Raw genomic sequence first — 10,756 nt, 5'->3', positions numbered from 1 at the left:
ACAATTAGAATTTGAATAAAAACTTTTTTAAATAAAAAGAAAAACTAATTCTAAGGCTGTTTATTTCAGAACACAAAAAAAGACTCACAAATTCATTTTTAAAGTTAGCACAATTTGAAAAACAAAACTTGATAAAGACAGGGTAAAAATGAAAAAATGCAATTTCACTTTGAAATGTAAATGCAATAATTCTGAATAAAAAATTCGTAACTAAAATCCAGCAATGTGTCAAATGATTATTACAACATGACCAAGTAGGATTTATTTCAGAAACACAAGTTTGGTTCAACGTCAAATACTTACTCCTCTAATTCATTAAATCAACAAATTAAAGGAAAAAACAATCATATGATTTTATCAGTGGATGCTGAAAGACATTTGATAAACTTCAGGGGCCACTTTTTAGTAAGCCCCTTAATATGAAACAGGAATTAAAAAATGAAATAAAGAAACTCCTTAAACATTTTAGTGGTTAATGACAATTTACCAATAACCAACAATAAATGTCATGTTAATAGGGAATAGTAAAGACAATTCTATGAAAATTACACAAGACATGCATATCTGTCATAATCATTATTCAATATTATTTTGAATAAATAAAATCATCTGTATTTGCAGGTGAAATGATTGTTACACAGAAGGTTGGAAATATTACATATTTTTAAAAGTGTAATTTAGAGGATTTAATAAGCTGATTAAATATAAGGTAAAATATTTTTTTAAAAAAGTTATCTGTAGTTTGTATTGTCAAAAATAAGAAGTTACAAATGAGGAAGAAAAAATACCCAAATCAAATGTCAAGATGTGACAAAATCTGTAAAAATACTTGGAAGTAAGTTTAATCAGATATAATAGACCCATATGAAGAACATTACAAATACAAAATCAAAAGATTTTAATTATGTACCCAAACTCTTGAGTGTTAAGGATTAATATTATTAAAATAATTTTCTAAATAGAAATGCAGAAATGTAACACAATTCTAAGATCAGAATTTTGAAAGAATGCATTTAATTTTCATAGAAAGAATTAATGTCTAGAACAAGTTATATGAAAGAAAAAAAAAAGGAAAGAAAATTTAAAAAAAACATAATGAGAGGTAACTTACTTTGCCAGAGTTCAAAATTTATGGTCAAGCCACTAGTGTTAAACAATAGGATACTGGCTCACAAACTCAAAAATGAGTAGTTTATTTAATAAATATCATAGTATAATCAGGAATCCAATGTGAAGAAAATGTATAGTTAGACCTTTATCTTATACCACATACAAAATAAATTCCAGATGCTTTAGTTAAACCTAAAATTAATAAAATTAATAAAAAATTTAGAAAAAATGTAGGTGAATATATGTATGATTTGGGGTGGGGGCATTCATCTGAAAAAGATAAGAAGCCAAAAAGCTGAAAAGGAGATATTAGTCTATCTAAAAATTAAAAACAACAACGGCAACAACTGTACAGTAAAATATAACATCAATAAAGTCAAGATCAATGATAGAATGGAAAAAAAATACAAATGGGCTACATGATTAATATGTACCATAGAGAAATATAGTAAGAATTCCTATAAACTTATAAGAAAAAGATCAAAGATTCAATAGATAAATAAACAAAAGATAAGAACTGGAAAATCACAAAAGAAAAAAATTCAAACAGTCAACAAAACAAAACAAAACACCTCCTCGAGTATGTCTATTAAAAAAATACTACGTAATTTTTTACCTTCTACGTTTGCAAATTTTGATGGAGAGGATACTGGAGAATGAGCACTTTCATTTTGTATAGTAATTTTGTAATATCTCTTAAAATTAAATATATCTCTTACCAGCAATTCCATTCCTGGGAATCTACCCAGTAGAAATAAAAGCACCAGAATGTATGGCAGCAGTGCTATGGTGAGAAAAGGAAAGGAAATAATTTAAGTGACTATCAATAACAGAATGGTTGAATACTTTTTTGGTACATAAATATACTGTATATGCAACTGCTAGAAGGAAGGAGAGAGAGAGAAAAAGGCAGAGGGGAACAGGGAGTGGAGAGGAGGGGAAAGGGAGAGGGGACAGAGAAAGATTCCTAGCTACTGATTAGAAAAGATACGATGAATATTCCAAATGTGAAAAACAATTACAGGGAAATGAGGAGGCTTTTCATTTTTACAGAAAAGACTACGACAAACTTTCTGCAAGTGGATGGGAAAACGTGGAAGGATATACATCATGTTCTTAACATTTGTTACCTGGGAATAAGAAAGAGGGGAGATAATAAAATGAGGGAAATGGGGGAAAGGACCTGGTGTGGAGTTACACCATTAATTTTTCTTTAGTTTTTCATTGTTCCAATGGTCATGAATACTTTTCAATTTCCTATTAGCACCCAACTTAGCTCTTCAGTTACAGAACAAGGCAATATCAAAAGTACCAATGTAAACTTGGGACAAAACTGTGGAACTAGTCAATGTAAGATTTGGAGGCACAATCAGTAACAAGTAATAATAAATTCCTGAATCTCTGACACCAAAACTTTTCTCAAAAATTCACAATTGCAAGAACATGACATGTTTTACATTTAATAGTTCCACGACTTTTGTAAAGAGCACAATGAATTTAGGGAGTTTTCACCAAGCCATAGACATAAATGTGAATATCATCATCAAACTTGATGAAGTAGACAGACGGTTTGGCCACCACTTGATGGATAAAAATGCCGGTTCTCTTGGACCCATCATCTTTGGCATGTTCCACTTGCTTGCCCACGAGGCTGTCGACCACTTCTCCAGGCTCCCGTTCTGCTGTAGGGAAATAGTAGTTGGAATCTGGAATGATACGCAGGTCACCATCTTTGTAGTCATCCAGCAGCGTGTACATATAAAGGACAGGATCTTTCTCGTAGGTGATGTAAAACCAAGTGTCCATCACGGGAGCTCGCGCCAGGACCATGCCTTTCCATTCATCTTTCGTACCGTGCTCACCCTCAAACACATGCCCCACCGCTTTGCCAATCAGGAAATCTGCCAGACGAGAATCAATGCGAGGAGTTGGCACTCTTTCAGGAAGGATTTCTAGCGCTAAAACTCTCTTATCTCGGTGCAGCTCTAGTCCATATACACTATCTTTGCCATCATATTTGATGATGTAGAGGGTGGGCTTCACAGAAACCTGCTCGAGCACTGTGCCCTTCCACTGCTCCACCGGCTCGTTGCCTTCCTTCCAACCGTGTTGAATGCGGCAGCCTACGATGTTCCTACGCGTGAGGAAAGTGGGCTTGCGTCGCTGCTTCCTGTGGGTGTGCCTTTTCTTCATCAGGTATGCGGACACGCCATCTACACCCATCGGAGGCACTGTTGGGGGCGACATGGCTCAGGGTTTAAGGAGGCTTAAGCAAAGCTGCCACTTGTTCGATTAAGAGGACCAAAAGTCAACACTATTCAATATTATATCTGTTTTCGTGATCTCACAGTGCGTCCTCCCTTCCCCAATCAAAAGGCTTTCGCCAAGTCTTGACAAAAACGCTCTAACTCTGACGGTGGGCACTGATACAGCGTGAGCCTTTTGACAGTGTTCTCCTTTCCCGCTCGGGAGAAGTGTCTGCAGCAGTGGCGGTTGCCGCAGGAGATGGCGGGCTGGCTTGTACTGCCCACGCCTCGCACCCGCCCTGATTCCCAACCCCAAGTCCCAGAATTGACCACTTAGCTGTTATCGATGGTGTTGCCGCTGCGAAACGGTGACTGAGGAGACGACGGGAAAGGTAGGCAAGGAATAAGAGAGTTGACTGCAGCAGCAAAGGCGAAGGCAGCCGTGGGTCTTTGACAAGTCCCCGCGGCCTCTGCTTCGCAGCGCTGCTTTGCTTGGCCTAGCTCTGGCGCTGGGGTTTTTGCTGCTTCAGGAATCCGACCCCTCTGAGCCCGCCTGCGCTTCGGCCCCGCCCCCTGCCATTCCTCCTTCCGCTCGGTCTGTAGCAGCAGGGTGGGTCAGTGCGCGCACCCGCGTTCAGTCCACACAGTCTCAGGCTCTCCTTCATTTCCTCACGCGCTCCCGGACCTCTTCCCTCAAACCGGAGCCAGACTGGCCGGCTCCCTTGCTCCTTCTTTCTGGCTGCTTTTCGCCTGTCAGCCTTCTTCACAGCCATTCAATCTGCTCCCTATCTTACAGGAATTCCTCACAAAGCCTTTAAAAAATAATATTTAATACACACATACACAGAATTTATACATACAAATTATTTTCTTTCAGTTTAAGGAATATGAGAGCAGTGAAGGAAAAACTTGTGTACAGTCCACCATCTTGATCCAAACTTTCTTTTATATTTTCTACCTGATCACCCCCAGTAAATTACTTTTTAAATGATCTTTTTTTTTTTCTTTCCTGAATGTAAAAGAAATGAATTGACATTGTGGAGAATTTCTGAAATTCAGTGAAATAAAAGATAAAACTAACTTTAATCTTACCATCTAGCCATTCAGCAAAATGTTAGTTCTGATTTCTTTCTCATTAAGTCCATGCTTATATTTTACAAAATTTGGAGATTTCATACCTTTACAGCTTACTTTTTTCCATTTATATCAAAAGCATTTTCCAAGCTTATTAAATAGTCTGAAAATGTGATTTAAATTGTCCCATTTTTTTTTGTGCGGATGATTCATTATTTATGCTACATGACCTATGACAAAATAGATAATAAAGCTAGTTTACTTTAATATATGGATTTATTGAGCTAGTATAAACCATATTTTCTAAGAATATTTAATGACATGGAAATCCACATATGAGATAAGAACAATGTGTGAAAAAGCAGGCTATGAGGTAAAATTGTGGAGAAAATAATTTTGTTGAGAGGGAAATGAAAGCATTGTTGTTGTATGTATCTGCTGTTTTTCTGATTATAGAACTGCATCCTCATATGGGAAATCTGGAATATAGAAAAGAAAGTGTCCATAATTTCATCTTCGTCAAGTCACAGGCTCTTATGAGGATTAAAAGTGAATGTCTGTAAAACTTTTAGCCCTGTATGCTGTTTTACAAAACGGCAATTGAAAACAGGGAAATCTAGCTCCCTCATTATCATTCATCACCTTACATGGGTGAGAAGAGAATGCATCAAATCATCACAGGTAAAATAAAGGCTATTAATTTATTTGGAAATGTAGGAAAGCAGGGGAGAGAGATGCAAGACAATACTGGCTGCCTCCACATTTCATACCTTCCAAGGTAGGGACAGAAATACCTAGCCCTCATACCATTTAGTAGCTCATTGGGCAGAATATTGTGGATCCCCAAATTCCCGGTGTTTCCCAGGCCAAAGATTTTGGAGATGGGATAACTCTCCAATACTACATTATAAGAAAGTAATTCCAAGGAAACAAGAAAACTACATATACTAAAAGGTACTTCTAAACTCTGTAGAATGACATAATGGTGTGTACATATTCAGACATATATACAACCTACACACTGAAAGAAAGAAGGCATGTTTAATTGTCATGCCATTATGTTCCACAAATAATGTGCCCCAGGTAATTCTCCACACCAAGATGTGATAAGATCTTTTTGCTTAAAAGATCAGTTCACAGGAAAGAGAAGACCACCCACAGGGCAAACAAGTGGAGGGCAAACAGTTCATTCAGGCCCTTTGGGTATATACTTAAATGGAATTATCCTTCACAACACCACAGAGAAGCCTGAGAAGACAATTTCTAATATCCTTTCTTCTCTAAAACTATGATTCTAGTGTTAAATTATTGCCTAAGATTATGGTATTCAGTGGACCTTACCACACTATGATATAATATATAACTACAAAACCATTCAAGAAAGAACTTTTATCTTGCATCTCAAGTGTCTTACACATACTAGGTACTCAATATTTGTTAATAAATAAATAAGTGGTTTTAGCTGCCCTACTCCAATCCAAAGAAATCTTCCCAAATGAAACAAATACTCTTACACAAGCCTCTACAGACTAAAATCCTAGAGACTCAAAATCTCTCACAGTGGCTTTGTGTATCCCTTCAAAACCCCCAGAACACTGACCCTGTGAATGTGTCCAGAACTCCGGAGATGATTAGGAAAACACCATCAACCTACAATATGTAGATAATAATAACATCCACTTCAAAGGGTAGCTGTAAAGATTAAATAAAATAAATAAAAGTAAATTTATTAACACATGAACCAACTTATGTAAGTACTTGTGGTCTCCTAATTAGTCATATCCTAGAAAGTCTTGTTTCTTACCAGGTTTTTCTGTAAAACCACCTTGCTCATGCCCCACCTCTAAACCTTTGCTTTATTTTATACTCAAGCCCTCTTGCTCAGGACCTGAGTGTAAATCAAAAAGGGACTGTGGAAGGATTTTGTCGTTTATAGCCAGTTTCAGAGCAATCTTTTAAATGCTGTAATTTTCTGGAAGCCCAAATGCTGTATAAATGAAACATTATTGAAAATAAATTTTGGAGATACAGTGATAATTTATAATTAGATGGGTGGTGGAGATAGACATAAATGCTACTAATTCCCTTGTATAAGATGGATTATAATGCATACTATGACAGGTACTAATTAAGCACCAGGGACCCAAAGGAGGTAATGAATTGTTATGGCTGGGGAGATTGGAAAAGATAACTTGTAAGGGTAAGAAAACAAAAGGAAGACATTCAGAAAGTGGTAGAATATTGAGGCATTTTCAATCTAAACAGAAAATAGATGAAGGAAAGACACATAGGGATGCGTGGTCATAGAATATGTGCAAAACTGGCCAGAAGCTGGTGGCTGGAGCACAGAGTATGCCAGACTAAGAAACAGGGGATGTGGTTTGTGGTGGGAAACAAGGTTAGTTAACAGCTTCAAATGCAAGACATTTATCTTCCATCCACTGCAGGAAATTGATCTTCTATCCACTGATGTATGGAAGCAGATTATATTCTAACTCCTCTGATAACGTACTGTTGGCAAAACTAACTAGAGAGATGATTTTCCATGACCTATCTGGCAAAAGCAGGCAATGATTCCCTAAGAAGGCAGTTTTCCCAGTCAGAGTAGTTAATATAAGTGATGCTGAGCACAGAACTGATCTTCTATTCCCACTCAGCAGAAGCAAGTGATGTGGCATTCTGATTTCCTTGTCAGTGTAGTGTCAGTGAGATTTAATGATATGTTATTCTTCCTTAGTCATCTGGTGGTATAAGGTATAGTGTTAGTGACCTCTATTCTATAGCTTCTTCTCACCCTGCCCCCATATCAACACAACCATAATGGGACTATGAATAATACAGGACAAGGCAGGGCTAGTCACCCCTCCAGTTCCCTACACTCTTTGTTTAAGTGAAAGCCAATGAGGAGCTGAAATTGCATCCTTATCCACCATCAATCAGATTGAATGAAGAGAACAAGATGGAACTAGATAGTACTCATCTTTTCCTACATCTTGGTGTTAGTGAGGTCCACTGGTCATATAGCATCCATATCCACATGGAGGTAGTGAGATGGTATGAGTCAGTACCCAACTTCACCATGAATGTATTGGCAGATATGACAAGGAGCTAAACTTCAATCCATCTAACACATGTGCGATGAGGCAGTGTGAGTCAGTATTCCACTTTTGCAAAGGGGGTGTCAGGAGATCCCAATAGAAGTTGACATGTATACCCATGGGACCGTCCAGCTACATCACAAAAGGAAGACTCTGTGATAAAAAACAAAGTTTAGATAGACTATAGAGCCTATTATAATATCAAAAATGACAAGAATGCAATGAAAATAACAAATCATGCAAATATCAAGGGAAATCACAACTTGAATGACAAGACAATTAATAGAGGTCAAAACTGAGATAAAGCAAACATTGAAATATTCTGAAACAGATTTTTATTTTTCTTAAGTTTATTTGTTTTGACAGAGTGAGAGAGAGATTGTGAGCAGGGCAGAGAGAGAGGAAGAGAGAAAAAAATCCCAAGCAGGCTTTGCATCATCAACACAGAACCCGACTCAGGGCTTTAACTCACGAACCATGAGATCATGACCTGAGCTGAAATCAAGAGTCAGGGGCTTAACCAACCCAGCCACCCAGGTGCCCTGAAACAGATTTTAAAGCAGCTATTATAAAAATACTTTAATAAGCAATTATAATTTATCTTGAAACAAATGGCAAAAAGAGAAAACCTCAGCAAATAAATGGAAAGTATAAAAAAAGAACCAAACAGAAATTTTAGAATAGATAATAAAATAATCAACATAAAAATCTCCATGGATTGGATCAATTTTTTAAAAAATGTTTGCGGTACAGTTAATAAACACTGTTATATCAGTTTCAGGTGTACAATATAGTGATTCAATGATTCCACACATCACAAAATAGTCATCGCAGGTGCACTCCTTAATGCCCAGAAACTATTTCATGCATCCCCTGCCCACATCCCCTATGGTAACCATCAATTTGTTCTCCATAATTAAGAGTCTGTTTCTTGGCTTCTCTTTCTCTCTTTCACCATCTCTCTCTCTCTCTCTCTTGCCATCTCTCTCTCTCTCTCCTTTGATCATTTGTTTTGTTTCATGAATTCCACATATGAGTGAAATCATATGGTATTTCTTTCTCTGACTGAATTATTTCCTTTAGCATTATACTGTAGCTCCATCTATGTCATTGTAAACAGCAAGGTTTCTTGTATATCGCTATATAATATTCCATTCTATATAAATACCACATCTTATTTATCCATTCATCTATCAATGGACATTTGGGGTGCTTCCATAATTAGGATATTGTAAATAATGCTTCTGTAAATATAGGGATGCATGTGTTTCCTTGAATTAGTGTTTTTGTAATTTTGAGGTAAATGCCCATTAGTGATATTACTGGATTATAGGGTATTTTATTTTAACATTTGAGGAACCTCCACTTTTGTCACAGTGGCTACACCAGTTTGTATTCCCACCCACAGTACAAATAGGTTCCTTTGCCTCAATTGTCCACTTATTGTTTCTTATGTATAATTTTGGTCCTGCAGACAGTGTGAGGTGGTATCTAACTATAGTTTTGATTTGCATTTCCCTGACGATGAGTGATATTGAGCATCTTTTCATGTGTTTTTTGCCATCTGAATATATCCTTTGGAAAAATGTCTGCTCAAGGCTTCTGCCCATTTTTTAGTGGGATTATTTATTTTTTGGGTGTTCATCTTTATATATTCTTCACTTTTGAAGTTTTTACTTAAATTCTGCTTAGTTAACATGCAGTGTAATATTAGTTTCAAGTGTAGAATTTAGTGATTCAACACATACATACAACACCTGGTACTCATCACAACAAAGCACTCCTTAATTCCTGTCACCTATTTTACCCATCCCCCCAACTATTTTCCCTCTGGTAACCATCAATATGTTCTCTAGAGTCGAGTCTGTTTCTTGGTTTTCCTCTTTTTTCCCCAATATGTTCTATTGTTTCTCAAAATTCCATATATGAGTGAAATCATATGGTATTTATCCTCTGCCTGGTTTATAACACTTGACATGATACTCTCTAGCTCCATCCACATTGTGGCAAGTGGCAAGATTTCATTCTTTTTGATGGCTGAGTAATATTACACTGTATATATGTATGCCACATCTTTATCCATTCATCAGTCGATGGACATTTGAGCTCTTTCCATAATTTGACTGTTGTTGATAATGCTGCTGTAACCATCGGGGTGCATGTATCCCTTTGAATCAGTATTTTTGTATTAATTGTGTAAACACCTAGTAGTACAATTGCTGGATCATAGGGTAGTTCTATTTTTAACTTTTGACAAACTTTCATACTGTTTTCCACAGTGGCTGCACTAGTTTACATTCCTATCGATAATGTAAGAGGGCTCCCCTTTCCCCACATCCTAGCCAACACCTATTGTTTCTTGTGTTTTTATTTTAGCCATAGTGACAAGTGTGAAGTTACATATCATTTCACTTTTTATTTGTATTTCCCTGATGATGAGTGATGTTGAGCATCTTTTCATATGTCCATTAGCCATCTGTCTGTCTTCTTTGTATAAATGTTTAGTCATGTCTCCTGCCCATTTTAAACTGAATTGTTTCATTTTGGGGTATTAAGTTTGACAAATTCTCTTTATATTTTGGATACTAACCCTTTATCAGATATGTCATTTGCAGATACCTTCTCCTATTTGCAAAGATTACCTTTTAGTTTTGTTGATTATTTCCTTTGCTGTGCAGGAGATTTTTATCTTAAGTCTGAATACTTTATTTTTGCTTTTGTTTCCCTTGCATCAGGAAACATATCTAGTAAGAAGTTGCTATGGATTATGTCAAATAAGTTACTGCATGTATTCTCTCCTAGGATTTCCGTGATTTCCTGTCTCACATTTAGGTTTTTAATCAATTTTGAATTTACTTTGTGTATGGTGTAAAAAACTTTGCCAGTTTCATTCCTTTCATGTTTCTGTCCAAGTATCCAAACATCATTTGAGGAGGAGACTATATTTTTTCCATTAGATATTGTTTCCTGCTTTGTCAAAGATTAATTGACTGTATGGTTGTGGGTCCATTTATGGGTTTTCTGTTCTGTTCCATTGATCTATATATCCACTTTTGTGCCAATACCATACTTTTTTTTTATATCACAACAGCTTTGTAATATAATTTGAAATCCAGAACTCTTTTGCTTCCAGCTTTGCTTTTCCTTTTCAAGATTGTTTTGGCTATCCAGGGTCTTTTGTTCCTTCATATAAATGTTAGGGTCATATAAACTTTCTAGCTCTGTGAA

General features: G+C 36.4%; 1 protein-coding gene across 1 annotated transcript; it reads right to left on the bottom strand.

The window, feature by feature from the left end:
- Positions 1-2,607: 2,607 nt before the first annotated feature.
- SPIN4 (spindlin family member 4) lies at positions 2,608-3,357 on the bottom strand. Its single transcript, XM_047092474.1, has one exon. The coding sequence runs from the start codon at positions 3,355-3,357 to the stop codon at positions 2,608-2,610; it is 750 nt and encodes a 249-aa protein (XP_046948430.1).
- Positions 3,358-10,756: the final 7,399 nt, after the last annotated feature.

The sequence above is a fragment of the Lynx rufus genome, unplaced genomic scaffold (assembly GCF_022079265.1).
Source record: "Lynx rufus isolate CCGP_SWC_20201006 ecotype Redwood Valley unplaced genomic scaffold, mLynRuf1.p SCAF_30, whole genome shotgun sequence".
NCBI lineage: Eukaryota > Metazoa > Chordata > Mammalia > Carnivora > Felidae > Lynx > Lynx rufus.
This window is presented reverse-complemented; position numbering and strand designations above follow the sequence as displayed.